Below are 15,225 nucleotides of genomic sequence, written 5' to 3'. Positions count from 1 at the left end.
ATCAAAAATAAGGTGACCATATGTGAATGGGTTTATCTCTGGGCTTTCTATCCTGTTCCATTGATCTATATTTCTGTTTTTGTGCCAGTATCATAATGTCTTGATTACTGTAGCTTTGTAGTATAGTCTGAAGTCAGGGAGCCTGATTCCTCCAGCTCTGTTTTTCTTTCTCAAGATTGCTTTGGCTATTCAGGGTATTTGTGTTTCCATATAAACTGTAAAATTTTTGTTTCTACTTCTGTAAAAAATGCCATTGGTAGTTTCATAGGGATTGCATTAAATCTGTAGATTATTTTGGTAGTATAGTCATTTTCACAATGTTGATTCTTCCAATCCAAGAACATGGTATATCTCTCCATGTGTTTGTATCATCTTTAATTTCTTTCAACAGTGTCTTACAGTTTTCTGCAAACAGGTCTTTTGTCTCCGTAGGTAGGCTTATTCCTAGTTATTTTATTCTTTTTGTTGCAATGGTAAATGGGAGTGTTTCCTTAATTTCTCTTTCAGATTTTCCATCATTAGTGTATAGGAATGCAAGAGATTTGTTTGCATTAATTTTGTATCCGCTACTTTACCAAATTCATTGATTAGCTCTAGTAGTTTTCTGGTAGCATCTTTAGGATTCTCTATGTATAGTATCATGTCATCTGCAAACGGTGACAGCTTTACTTCTTCTTTTCCAATTTGGATTCCTTTTATTTCTTTTTCTTTTCTGATGGCTGTGGCTAAAACTTCCAAAACCATGTTGAATAACAGTGGTGACAGTGGGCAACCTTGTCTTGTTCCTGATCTTAGAGGAAATGGTTTCAGTTTTTCACCGTTGAGGATGATGTTGGCTGTGGGTTTGTCATATACGGTCTTTATTATGTGGAGGTAGGTTGCCTCTATGGCCACTTTCTGGAAAGTTTTTATCATAAATGGGTGTTTAATTTTGTCAAAAGCTTTTTCTGCATCTATTGAGATTATCATATGGTTTCTATGCTTCAATTTGTTAATATGATGCATCACATTGAGTGATTTGCATATATTGAAGAATCCTTGCATTCCTGGGATAAACCCCACTTGATCATGCTGCATGACCCTTTTAATGTGCTGTTGGGTTCTGTTTACTAGAATTTTGTTGAGTATTTTTGCATCTATGTTTATCAGTGATATTGGCATGTAGTTTTGTTTGTTTGTGACATCTTTTCTCGTTTTGGTAGCAGGCTGATGGTGGCCTCGTAGAATGAGTTTGGGAGTGTTCCTCCCTCTGCTATATTTTGGAAACGTTTGAGAAGGAGATGTGTTAGCTCTTCTCTAAATGTTTGCTAGAATTCACCTGTGAAGCCATCTAGTCATGGGCTTTTGTTTGTTGGAGGATTTTTAATCACAGTTTCAATTCCAGAGCTTGGTCTGTGATTGGTCTGTTCATTTTTTCTATATCTTCCTGGTTCAGTCTTGGAAGGTTGTACTTTTCTAAGAATTTTGTCCATTTCTTCCAGGTTGTCCATTTTATTGGCATAGAGTTGCTTGTAGTAGTCTCTCATGATCCTTTGTTTCTACAGTGTCAGTTGTTATTTTTCCTTTTTCCTTTCTAATTCTGTAGATTTGAGTCTTCTCCCTTTTTTCCCTGATGAGTCTGGCTAATAGTTTATCAATTTTGTTTATCTTCTCAAAGAACCAGCTTCTAGTTTTATTGATCTTTGCTATTGTTTCCTTCATTTCTTTCTTATCTGATCTTTATGATTTATTTCCCTCTGCTAATTTTGGGTGTTTTTTTCCCCCTCTTTCTCTAATTGCTTTAGGTGTAAGGTTAGGTTGTTTGGATTTTTCTTGTTTCTTAAGGTAGGATTGTATTGTTATAAACTTCCCTCTTAGAATTGATTTTGTTGCATCACATAGGTTTTCGGCCATCACGTTTTCATTGTCATTTGTCTCTAGGTATTTTTTTATTTCCTCTTTGATTTCTTTAGTGATTTCTTGGTTATTTAGTAGCGTATAATTTAGCTTCCACGCATTTGTATTTTTACAGATTTTTTTCCTGTAATTGATATCTAGTCTCATAGTGTTGTGATAAGTAAAGATACCTGATACAATTTCAATTTCCTTAAATTTACCAATGCTTGATTTGTGACCCAAGATATGATCTATCCTGGAGAATGTTCCATGTGCGCTTCAGAGGAAAGTGTATTCTGTTGTTTTTGATTGGAATGTCTTATAAATATCAATTAAGTGTATCTGGTCTAATTTGTTATTTAAAGCTTGTGTTTCCTTATTTATTTTCATTTTGGATGATCTGTCCATTGGTGAAAGTGGGGTGTTAAAGTCCCCTACTGTTCCTGTGTTACTGTCGATTTCCCATTTTATGGCTGTTAGCATTTGCCTTATGTATTGAGGTGCTCCTATGTTGGGTGCATAAATATTTACAGTTGTTATATCATCTTCTTGGATTGATCCCTTGATAGTCTTTATTTTAAAGTCTATTTTATCTGATTTGAGAATTGCTACTCCAGCTTTTATTTTTGATTTCTGTGTGCATGGTGTATCTTTTTCCATCCTCTCACTTTCAGTCTGTATGTGTCCCTAGGTCTGAAATGGGTCTCTTATAGACAGCACATATATTGGTCTTGTTTTTGTATCCATTCAGTCTGTGTCTTTTGGTTGGACCATTTAATCCATTTACATTTAAGGTAATTATTGATATGTATGTTCCTATTCCCATTTTCTTAATTGTTTTGGGTTTCTTATTGTAGGTCTTTTCTTTTTCTTGTGTTTCCTGCCTAGAGAAGTTCCTTTAGCATTTGTTGTAAAGCTGGTTTGGTAATGCTGAATTTTCTTAACTATTGCTTGTCTGTAAATCTTTTAATTTCTCTGTCGAATCTGAATGAGATCCTTGCTGGGTAGAGGAATCTTGGTTTTGGTTTTTCCCTTCAGCACTTTAAATATGTCCTGTCACTCCCTTCTGCCTTGCAGTGTTTCTGCTGGAAGATCAGCTGTTAACCTTATGGGCATTCCCTTGTATGTTACTTCTTGCTTTTCCCTTGCTGCTTTTAATATTTTTTCTTTGTATTTAATTTTTGATAGTTTGATTAATATGTGTCTTGACATGTTTCTCCTTGAATTTATCCTGTATGGGACTCTTTGTGCTTCCTGGACTTGATTATTTCCTTTCACATGTCAGGGAAGTTTTCAACTGTAATCTCGTCATATATTTTCTCAGACACTTTCTTTTTCTCATCTTCTGGGACCACTGTAATTTGAATGTTGGTGTGTTTAATGTCCCGGAGGTCTCTGAAACTGTCCTCAATTCTTTTCATTCTTTTCTCTTTATTCTGCTCTGTGGCAGTTATTTCCACTATTCTATGTTCCAGGTCACTTATCCATTCTTCTGCCTCAGTTATTCTGCTATTGATTCCTTGTAGAGAATTTTAAATTTCATTTCTTTGGTTGTTCATCATCGTTTGTTTGCTCTTTAGTTCTTCTAGGTCCTTGTTAAACGTTTCTTGTATTTTCTCCATTCTATTTCAGAGATTTTGGATCTTTACTATCATTACTCTGAATACTTTTTCAGGTAGACTATTTCCCTTTCATTTGTTTGGTCTGGTGGGTTTTTACCTTGCTCCTTCATCTGCTACATATTTCTCTGTCTTCTCGTTTTGTTTCAGTTACTCTGTTTGGGGTCTCCTTTGTGCAGGTTGCAGGTTCATCATTCCTGCTATTCTTGTGTTTATCTCCAGTGGGTAAGGGTGGTTCAGTGACTGTGTAGGCTTCCTGGTGGAGGGGACTGGAGCCTGTGTTCTGGTGGATGGGGCTGGATCTTGTCCTTCTGGTGGGCAGGGTTCCATCTGGTGGTGTGTTTTGTGGTGTCAGTGAACTTAGTATGACTTTAGGCAGCCTCTCTGTTAATGAGTGTGGTTGTGTTCCTGTCTTGCTAGTTGTTTGGCATGGGGCATCCAGCACTGGAGCTTGCTGGCCATTGGGTGGAGTTAGGTCTTAGTGTTGAGATGGAGATCTCTGGGAGAGCTCTCGCCAATACTACATGGGCCTGGGAGGTCTCTGGTTGTCCAATGTCCTGGACTCGACTGTCCCTCCTCAGAAGCCCAGGCACAACACCTGGCTGTATCACTAAGACCCTGCCATCTGCATGCCTTGAAAGAAAAGGAAGAAAAAAACCAAACAGATAGAACCCCAAAACAAATGGTAAAAGCAAAACTAAACAGATAAAATCAAACAAAGAAACATACAGACACACACACTCATTAAAAGACAAACAAGCAAACAAAAAAAACAAAAGTAACAGAAAAACGAACAGACAGAACCCTAGGTTAAATGGTAAAAGTAAACCTAAACAGACAAAATCACAGAAACACACACACACACACACACACACACTCATTAAAAGAAAAAAAAAAAGAGAGCAACCAAACCCATAAACAAATCCACCAATGATAACAAGCACTAAAAATTAAACTAAGTTAAACATAAAACCAAAAACAAATCAGATGCAGAAAGCAAACCCCAAATCTACAGTTGCTCCCAAAGTCCACTATCTCAATTTTGGGAACATTCATTGTCTATTCAGGTATTGCACAGATGCAGGGTTTATCAGGTCGATTGCAGGGATTTAATCCACTGCTCCTGAGGATGCACAGAGAAATTTCCCTTTCTAACCTCTGCTCGCACAGCTCCTGGGGTTCAGCTTTGGTTTTGGCCCTGCCTCTGTGTGTAGGCCACCCTCAGGCATCTGTTCCCCACCCAGACAGGAAAGGATTAAAGCAGCGGCTTATTAGGGCTCTCTTGATCACTCAGGTCAGAGAGGAGGAAAGGTATGATAGTCATAATTGGAATGCAGGGTGAGCCTGCAGGGGGGAGAAGCTGACGTGACATTGCAACAGCCTGAGGCATGCCTTGTGTTCTCCTGGAGAAGTTGTCCCTGGATCATGGGACACTGGCAGTGGCGGGCTACACAGGCTCCTGGGGGAGTGTGGTAGTGTCCTGTGCTTGCACACAGGATTTTTGGTGGCAGTGGTGGCAGCATTAGTGGTCCGTGCCTGACTCTGGGGTCTGAGATGATAGCTGCGGCTCATGCCCATCTCTGGAGCTTGCTTAGGCTGTGCTCTGCCGTCTGTGGGCACACAGAGCAGGAAGCGCGTCTCCTCGCGCATCCCGAAACAACGGTTTCTGGCCTCTTAGGCAGGTCCAGACATTTTCCTGGACTCCCTCCCGGCTAGCTGTGGTGCACTAACCACTTCACACTGTGTTCACGCCACCAACCCCAGTCCTCTCCCTGGAATCTGACCCCCGATCCTCAGCTCCCAGTCCCCAGCCCCCCAGCGGGTGAGCAAAGCGTCTCAGGCTGGTGAGTGCTGGTCAGCACCGAGCCTCTTTGCAGGAATCTCTCCGCTTTGCCCTCTGCACCCGTTGCTGCACTCTCCTCTGTGGCTCTGAAACTTCCCACACACACACCCCACCCCCGTCTCCGCCAGTGAAGTGGCTTCCTAGTGTGTGGAAACTTTTCCTCCTTCACAGCTCCCTCCCAGATGTGCAGGTTCCACTGCTATTCTTTTGTCTCTGTTTTTTCTGTTTTCTTTGCCCTCTCCAGGTACATGGGGATTTTCTTTCCTTTTGGGAAGTCTGAGGTCTTCTGCCAGCGTTCAGTAGGTGTTCTGTAGGAGTTGTTCCACATGTAGAAGTACTTTTGATGTATTTGTGAGGAGGAAGGTGATCTCCACGTGTTACTCCTCTGCAATCTTGAAGGTCTCTCTCAGACTTTTTCTTAATGGAAAACACGTTTGTTCTTTCACTCTTAGTCTCATAAAATACTATACATTTTTTGGATAGTATTCACCACAGAAAAATATGTTATTGTGAGATTTTATTTTGCATCTCTCTCCTCAGTACTTTGTAAGCTCCATGATAACAAGAATCAAATTTCCTAATGAATACCTAGTACTAAATTTGAAATACATAAGCATCTTGCTAAAATAGGAATTCAAAAATAATTCTATTGAATAATACTGATTTTGTATGAAAATGTTTATAGAGGCATTACTTACAAAAGCAAAGGACAATAAAAAATGTAAGTATAAAAACTGGGGAAAGATGGAGTAAATTAAAGTTTACACCTAGGATTGAATTCCAGTCATTCACTACACATAGTGTTTCAGAAGAAATATTTAACAGCATTAGTATTCTCAAGCATGAGAAAACATTATACTGTTTTGGTTATCATTTTCCTCTGGGCACACAACCCTCCCTATTGACAAAACTAAAATGAAATAGAATATTCTTATCATGAGCTGTCCAGACACTGAAATAAATACCCAGTGTAATTTTTTGCTCTTCAAGGAAACCTGAAGTCACATGGCTAAGTACCTGAATAGTCCAGAAATGGAGTACAGACATATATAGACCATCCAGTTTTACAGGGGGTTATCATAAAAGAGGACAGAATGGAATAAAAAGCACTTAGTTTTCTGTAAAACTAGGCCACAGAGATGCTTGATGTATGGAATTACTGTGGATACCCCTGGAAAACTGTCCTATATAGAATCTCTTCACAAGCACCCTCTAGGTTTTCCAGAGGGAATAGATGGGGAATACAATTATATTATTTAGAATGCTTTTGGATTAATTAATAGGAATTCTATATAAACTTGCTAAAACAATGAGATCATCTATTGTCTCATAAAACTGGAAGTTGGAGCAGATTTCTAAGCTCACTGAATACATGACTTAATGAGGTCATCAGAGTCATTGGTTTTATCTGTCTTTTATCTCTTTTGTCCTCAGGTTGGCTTTATGCTAAGACTGGTTGCCCTCAGGGTTACAAGGTGACTGCCAGTAGCAATCAGTTTTAGAGGCTTATTCCTGTTCTTACGTTCTTGACTGAAGAGCAAAGAACTTTCCCAGAAGCCCTTAGCTGACTTCCTAATTCTTTTAATTCTCAGTAAATTCCATGTCTATTTTCCAACCAATCACTGATAGGTGTAAAGATAAATATTGTGATTGGACTAAACGGAGCCCACTCAGTCTCTACTAAGTTATATAAGCTTCATAGAATGAACTGGATATTTGGGGAAAATGAATTCAGTTTCTAGTAGGGAAATGAAGGGGGCATATGGAATATAAATGGATAAGCAACAATTAAAATCCAATATTACAAGCTCTTTGGCTATCCGAGAACTTATTCCACATACATATTTTCATTCCACACATTCTACAATACATTTAAAAAAAATTCGTGCCCACTTGAAATATGTCTTAATTCCTTCCCAAAGGGAGAAAATCCAAAGTCAATTACTGCATTTATTCTGAAGTACAAGATCTCTGGGTAGTATTCAGTCCTCTGACATGGCTCCCAATGGTCCAGTGATTTATCTTCCTTAACTGTACACAAAGTGGTAAAAAGCATGATAATTACAATAAAAAACTCCCTTTTGTAAAGGTGGACAACGGGAAAATATGCAGTTGTCTATAATATACTTTACTTGTTGGACAGGGTTACAAAAACTTCCTGTTCTGTCAGTGAAGTAATTTTCATAGCTTGTGAATCAGAGAGCTTTTATTCTCCTCTCTCAGAGTATAGCCATGTCTGTTGTCTCTGTGACCTTAGAGTGGACAGTGTAAAATTTCTTTTCTGGGTCTGCACCACTTTAGCAACATACTTTCTGTAGGTGAAAATTCTTGGGACTAGTGTTTACTTTAGAAGGTATAGCAATCATATACTCTAACCAGGCTTGGGGTCACTTTGGTATACATTTCTTTTAAAACTAGTTATACAGCCTACTTGTTTTCAATTAACTGCATGACTACTAATACACAATCAGCAATTATTTGGGCCTATGAATCTGGAAGTTTCTGGTTTATGATAACAAGCTCTGTGCTCTGTCTGTGCCATGAGACCTTAATGTAACACTTTCCTTTCCTCTTGGTCTCAGTTACCAGGTGATTTAACCAACTGCCTCTGGCACGAATATCGCTGCTTTAGACAGCCGTATCTTCACAATAATCAGACTGTGCCCTTCATCAGTCACACAATGCTTTACAGGAGGTGCTTGGAAGAGGTTTGGGGGGACAAGTGTTTTGTTCTAATCTTATTTTCTCTCAAATTCCCAAACGTTTAGAGTAACGTTCTTACAAGTCTTAGCTTTCCTAAATCATCCAGGCCCATGATTACTAAACTTCCAAATGTTTTGATTGTAATCATAAGTGAAGATGACCTCTCTTAGCAGAGACATATTTTTCTCGCTCAGATTTCATGAGTCACTTGCAGACAAAAGTTTTCTCCATATTTTAAGGTGTTATGTAATGCCAAAGAAAAGATTCAACCTAGTTCAATCTCATAAATATTTCCTACTAGGATTCACGATGACTCAGCCATCATCAAAAGTTGATACATCACAATATACAATAGGCAATAGTTACAAAGAACTTTTCTGTAGAATAACTAGTATTTTCAGATTCCTGTGACAGAAAAATATTATCCTTATTGCCTTGTATCAATTTTATTCAATTCCATATTTTAGAATGTTATTTCCAGATTTCCATTTCTAACACAAATATTTTATTCATTTAGGATGCTGAATCAAGGAACTCTGATTCAAACAGCTTAACTATGATTGCTATGAATAAGCTGATACAGAAGAAGTCTAGGAGAAAGACAATCTTCAGAATTTATCAATTTAGGAGCTCATTAGTATTATAAAGGCTCAAGTTTTACTATCTCTCAGCTCTCCTGGCCACAGTATTAATGCCACCCTAAAATTGGTTCTGTACATACTTGTAGAATTACTGCCAAGAATGATCATGATTACCTGCATTTTCCTTCACATCAGTGATAGAAGAAGAAATGTTTCTGGAAATCACTGCTAATTACACAGAACTGATTTTTCCAAAAGCAAATTTCTTTATGATTCTCTGTGATCTGAATTTCACTGCATTTCTATTCCTGAAAAGAAAAAAGATCACTGACAAGTAGAATGACAGCTTAACCAGAATGTTTGATGAATGGCACATTATTGGTTTCCAATGTGTCATCCACAGCCTATGGATATCCAAGCTGCCTGTGGGAAGGTTGATACCTAATCAAAATCAGAGTTGTAAGTAAAAGGAAGCAGTGCTATGGCTTAAGCAAACAACCATATCTACTGTAAGGACACTAGGAAATTACTGGATTTTTTGATTAAAAAATGTATTAAGGCTTAGGACATGAAGACTGATCGAACTGATGGAAATATAAGAGCAGTACTACCCCATAGGTAAGTACAGTAATCATAGGGACTCCATATATAGTTTTTCATGATTACAAGACATTCGGGAAATTCAACTAACTTTAGATGTATTTTCTTTGGAGAACTATGTTGTATTTCTTCCTGCATTGTTTTACTATATTATTAACAGATATTGTTCCCAAGAACACACATTAATAGCTCTACTACATACAAATCTCATCTTCTTCGAGTCTGTTTCCAAGGGAATTCTATCTGCTACAGAATCTGATTGGGTCAATTAGATATTATCTCATTATCCAATACATGGTGTTTCTAATAGGATAAGTTTCTGATGATGAATAAACTCCTGGTCTTCCTTATGCCTGTCTGTACATGGTGGATTTTACCAAGGTGCTAAAAAGAAAAAAAATTGATATTAAGAATAAAAACATACCTTTTACAAAATATATAAATAAGTGTATTAGAGTAGGTCTTAAAAAGAATACCAGTCCACAGTATTACTAGAGAGAGGATAAAATAACATAACAGTTAATACATTGCTGAGATTGTAAGAAGATAAGGCAGGCAATTAAGTTCTCCCACCAAAGAAATAAAACATCAAAACAATAAAAATAACAAAAGATGACTTGTAATCAGAGAAGTGATTTTAGTCAAAGAAATCTGAGACTGTCTTAGAGGCAAATTCAATATCAGTTTAGGAAAAACTGACTAAATCATGGACTTGTGCTAAGTTGGGGATGAATCTTACACCTGTATATTAAGTGCAGAGTCTCACTGGGGGCTAAAACAGGAGGGTACAAAAATGTGCCTATCACTAATGGAAGGCTGTAAGAAATCATATTTTTATGCTGTGGCTGGGGGTTAATAATAATATACCCTGCATGTTTGCAATTACAGATCTCACTTGGGTCTGAAGTTCAAATTAAAAGTAGATCTCTAATCATAAAAATCATATATCGATAAATTGAAGCTAAGCTCAAGATAGTTTCCCAGGTTAATAGTGTTCCTTGGAACCCAGAAGAAGCACATTTAAACCTATCTTAGAGGAAATTATTCTCTACTTAAGCCCTCAGAATTTCAACAAACTAAATTGAAAATAAAATGACCTCAATATCAAATATGAACTGTAGATGAAATGAAGTCAAACATAAATAAAAGTCAGCTAAAAAAAAAGAACTGATATACATACCATGTCTTTCAATAAATCCAGTGATTTTTGAAAAATCAGTTCTAAATGTAAAGAAATTATATAAAATTATTTTATAAAATAAAGACAAAATCAAGAAAAAGTCTATATCTATTTGCAAAATATCCAATGCAGTTCTTAAGAAAGAAAAATGTTAAAATTAAATACATTAAACGTAAGATTTAATTTAGCTAAATAGACGATTATTATTATTTATTTATGACATACCCAATTTAACAGGACATAGAAAGTCTGAAGTATAAGTGACAGAAAGAATCTAAGGGGAGAATACTGATCAAAAAGAAATGGATTTAGTTATAATAATATCAGAAAAAGAAGTCAAAAATACTATCAGTGATTAAAAGATATTTACTATGATCAAATGTATGAATCATTAAGAAGACCTAGTAACTCCAGCTTCTCAAGTTTCTATAAATATAGCAACTCAGTCTTCACAAGGGAAAATTGAAAATCCACAAACTGGGAAATGTTCTCACACTTCTTTCACTTAATGCTATGTCAAAAAATATTTAGATATAGATAGGTAGATGACAGATAGATGGATGAATGGATGTGTGTGTGTGTGTGCACGTGCACATGCATATGTGTATCTTATAAGAGTCTTGAATCAGCAACTGAATTATTGAATCTGACACTGACCTGGGGTAACATTCAGACACTTCAAAAACATCTAGATAAGTGGTCTGAGGTATCAATAACATCTATTAAACAGAAATGATACCCTCTCAAGTTGTTAGCATGAGAGATATGGATGTCAGGTGATAAACTGAGTTCTGACCCAAGCCCAACTCACAGTGTGCTCACCGGTTCATAATGAAATTTGTGGATATTTGTCCCGTTCCTGATATATAAGTGGAAAAAACACAGTTAGTGATAGAACACCCCTTGTCTTGCTTTTCAAATTTGTGTAGGAAAGCCAAATGAAACTGAACTGAACTCGTCTCCCATTCCAACAAGCTTGAAATCAACAGCAATACTGCATTTCTGGAATTATTGAAGAGATGTGTATTACTGTCAAAGATATGAAAAATGTAGTAGTCGTGATTCCTAGATATCCCCATTTAATTTGCTTACATGGCTTTAGCACAACAGTGATGGATCATGGCACATAAACATGGACTCCTGTATATTTAACAGGTGGCAGCCTGATTTTGAATTGAAACTGCTATGTCTACATATGATGCCCTGACTAAAAAAGCTTATCATAGACATTACCATTGGAGATTTAGGTGTGCATCTATTGGTTTGGAAAATAATAAGTAAATTTTCAATCTCCATTAAGTGTGTGTGTGTCTATGTGTGTGTGTTTATATGGTAAGGACCAAGGACGATAGTTCCATCTTCACGGTTTTATATAAGTATTATATCAACTCTCTTGCTTTCTACGTAATACTGTATATAGGGCATTTATGATCTCAATAATCCATAGAAGATACCAGTAATTTGCTATATTGATTACATCAGAGTGCTCATTTAACCCCTTTGGGCCCCCACGGGAGTGGAGGAAGACTGGACAGAGAGGGAGAAGGGGCCATTGAAGGTACAGTATTTACTATGAGATTTAACTCCTCAAAGGCCTCCCAGTAGCTTCAGATCTGCTCAAGAATCCTTCATGTCCTCCTGGTTTGCAGTGAGTGGCTCACAGCTTCAAGGCCTCCTCTGCCAGATGGAGAACTATTTCAAACATCCTGCCTCTATTTTGTACTGTAGCAATGCAGACAGGAAACCTGACCCCATTTTCAGGTTCTAAAGAGAAATTCTAAGTACCTGAAAGACTGAGGAACATGGTGGCTTTTATTTAAGATGTGGAGACAGAGAGCACATACCTGGACTTGGGCCTACAGCAGCACCAAATTGCACCAAGAGTTCCCTTTATTTTCTCTCGCATCTCTGTTCCTCCTTTTCTCTCTGCTGGATTAGCCACGGGGGCTCCAAGTTCTTCATTGTGTGGTCCTGGTACCAAGATTCTCCTGGGAATTATAAAGCCATTCACCTTCTACATCGAGCACTTCTTATTTTTTCCCCAGCAACATAAGTCATCCTTAAGAGGGGTCAGGGTGCTAGCTCTTAAATATATTTTAGTCATCCCTTTGTACATTAAATTCTCTTTCTTGGAGACTGCTCCTGACATGGTGTTCACCGTGCTCTCAGCCGGCCTCCTGAAGTTCTGCCCTGCCTTCCCCACCAGGTACAGTTCAGGAGCTGCCTACCTCAGGGTGATAGGTTATCTTCTAGTTGCTTTATTCCTTTCCGTTTTACATTTAGAGAGTATAATTGGAATACATAAACTTCTCTGTGACCACAGCTTTATTTGCAACCCACAGGTTTTGTTATGGCATATTTTCATTATCATTCAATTAATAAAATTCTAATTCCCATTGCGGCTTTATCTTTGACCTAAATAATGATCAGAAGTATTCAACTATTTGGTAAAATATTGGTTATATAGGTTTAAATTTCTTGCTTATTCAGTGCCTTGTTTTTATAACCAGAATATAGTCAATTTTATAAATGTGCCATGTGCACCTAAAAATTTCTGCATAATATATATATTCCATCATTGTTGGTGGTGTTTTATGTAAATTTAGGCCAAAGTTTTTAATGATGGTACTCAGATCTTCTATAATCTGCTGATTTGTTGTTGTGGTTCTATGTTCCTGATCTAGGTAATTTAGATTTTTCTATTTCTACTTAGATTTTTGGAATTTCCCTTCATATATTGCATTGAAGTTTAGACTTATAATATATTCCTTGTAAAGTAACAGTGGGTTTTATTATCCTGCCTTATCGCCAGTGATACTTTTTGCTTTCAAATCTATGTTAACATTAAAAAATCTTCTTCAATTTTACTTATTGTTGTTATGACATAATTTTTGAATCCTTTCATTTTCAATCTGACTCTTGTCTCTCGTAGGTGGCACAGAATTAGGTTTTTGGTTTGTTTCAATAATCCTTGTCCTTTAATTTCAGTATTTACAGTTAATGTATTTTCTTATAGACCGTTTACTCCTTGTTTACTATTTGTCCCACCTTGTTATGTTCCTTTTGCTCTTCTTTCTTCCTTTGAGATTTCTTCAAATTCCATTTTCCCTTGTATTAGCTTGTTATTTTTACATAAGTAGCAGTTACACATGTACCATGACTTATTAGCTCTTTTACTGCTTCTCAAGCAATGCTGAGATCTTAAATTTCTTTTACTACTTTTCCTCTTCCATTTGTTTTAATGCATTCTAATTTTTGATATATTTTATTATTACTCTTTTGTGCTGTTAGATTTTACTTAGGTTTATCCACTTATTTATCCTTTCTGTTATACATAATTCTTTATAAAGTCCTTATTTTCATCTGTGATAATCTTCCTTCTGCCTGCAGGTCTCCCTTTAGAATTTAATTCAGTCAGTTCTGATGAGAACATATTTTCTAAATTTTGTTTGTCTGCAAATTTCCTCATTTCATCTTTCCTTCCAAACAACATTTTCTCTGCCTCTAGAATTCCCAATGGGCAGTTCTTTTCTTTAGCACTTAAAAATGTTATTCCATTATTTTCTAGTATCCAGTCAGTTTCACTGAGAAGTAAACTGTAATCTTAACCCTATTGTTCCTTTGAAAGTAATCTCTCTCTTTTTCCTCGGGCTGCTTTTAAGATGTCATGTTTTTCTTTGCTGTTCATGAATTGTACTGTGGTGATCTTAGGTGTGGTTTTCTTTGTATTTGTTCTTGTTGCTTTTTTTTTTTAGTGCTTATTGAATTTAAGGCTCCATATATTCTTTTTAGTTTTAGAGAACTCTCAGCTGTTAATATTTCTGAAATATTGTTTTCATCCCAATCTCTCTCTCCTTTTTTCTTTGGACTCCAGTTTACACATATGATAAAAATGTTTACTGTGGCCCATATGTCTCAAATGTGCTTTTGTGTACTTTTTATTCTTTTCGTTTCCCATGCTTTAGTCTTAATATTGTTACTACTCTATCTTCCAGTTCACTTACCTCTCTTTACCTGTGTCCAATCCACTACCGAGCTTTAAATTTCGTATAATTTTTAATTCTATCAGTTCAACTTCAATCAGTTTATAGTTTCTAGTTGTCAAGTTAAATTCTTCACCTTGTCATCTATTTTCTTGAACTTGATAATATTTACTGAAATATGTATGAACTTGAACGTTTGGGTCATCTATGATTCTGATTCTTTTTTGTTTTTTATTCTAATTCTCCTTTTCTTGGTAGTCTCGGTGGTTCTTCAGTGAATACCAGACTTGGGATATGACAAGTTGTAGAGAATCTGAATGACATTACAGTTGTCCTTTGAACAACCTGGGTTTGAACTGCACAGATCCACTTATGCATGGATTTTTTTTCAATAAGTAATACAGTACTACATGATCTGTGGTTGGTTGAATCCTCAGATTCAGAACCACAGATAAGAAGGGCCGACCATAAAGTTATATGTGGATTTTTGACTGCACAGGGAGTCAGCGTCTCTAACCCCTACATTGTTCCAGGGTCAACTGTATTTTCTTGAGGAGAGAATTTCCTATTCTTAGGTAGGGAGCAGAGGGGAAGATCAACTCAGTCACTGGACCAACTTCATACTCATTTTCCTTCTTTATAAGGTTCAATGTAGATGTTGCATCAACCTTCCTAACACACAGACACACACACACATATGTAGAGAATTCCAATGTCCTAATTCATATCATTAGTTTTCCATTGGGCCACAAATCTTTCATAGGTTCTGAACCCCAATTTTGTCTCTTCAGCATTATGAGCCAACTAAGTCTTTGCTTTGACTTCAGTTAGCTTTTGTTTG

General features: G+C 36.7%; 1 protein-coding gene across 13 annotated transcripts in view; it reads right to left on the bottom strand.

Annotated features, from left to right (window-relative positions):
- Window positions 1-15,225, bottom strand: part of LOC309978968 (uncharacterized protein) — a 48,670-nt gene that overhangs the window by 12,684 nt on the left and 20,761 nt on the right. The window contains exons 2-7 of one of the 13 annotated variants that reach the window (XR_014327181.1): window positions 12,246-12,389; window positions 11,213-11,260; window positions 10,402-10,442; window positions 9,646-9,712; window positions 8,796-8,929; window positions 6,994-7,368 (exon numbers count right to left, since the gene is read on the bottom strand). Coding sequence is in view for 4 of the 13 variants with exons in the window: in XM_082865795.1 (XP_082721921.1) it covers window positions 8,854-8,929; window positions 9,646-9,712; window positions 10,402-10,442; window positions 11,213-11,260; window positions 12,246-12,307 (294 nt within the window). In the remaining 9 variants the exon portion in view is untranslated. Of the gene's footprint in view, window positions 1-6,993; window positions 7,369-8,744; window positions 9,713-9,836; window positions 10,443-10,948; window positions 11,261-11,830; window positions 12,390-15,225 lie in introns of those variants that run through there. The other 12 variants (XR_014327180.1, XR_014327174.1, XR_014327176.1 and 9 more) reach the window with 12 other exon arrangements.

The sequence above is a fragment of the Leucopleurus acutus genome (genome assembly GCF_964270905.1).
Source record: "Leucopleurus acutus genome assembly, contig: HAP1_SCAFFOLD_509, whole genome shotgun sequence".
Classification (NCBI taxonomy): domain Eukaryota; kingdom Metazoa; phylum Chordata; class Mammalia; order Artiodactyla; family Delphinidae; genus Leucopleurus; species Leucopleurus acutus.
The sequence above is the reverse complement of the archived record's forward strand: the minus strand, read 5'-3'. Positions and strand labels throughout refer to the sequence as shown.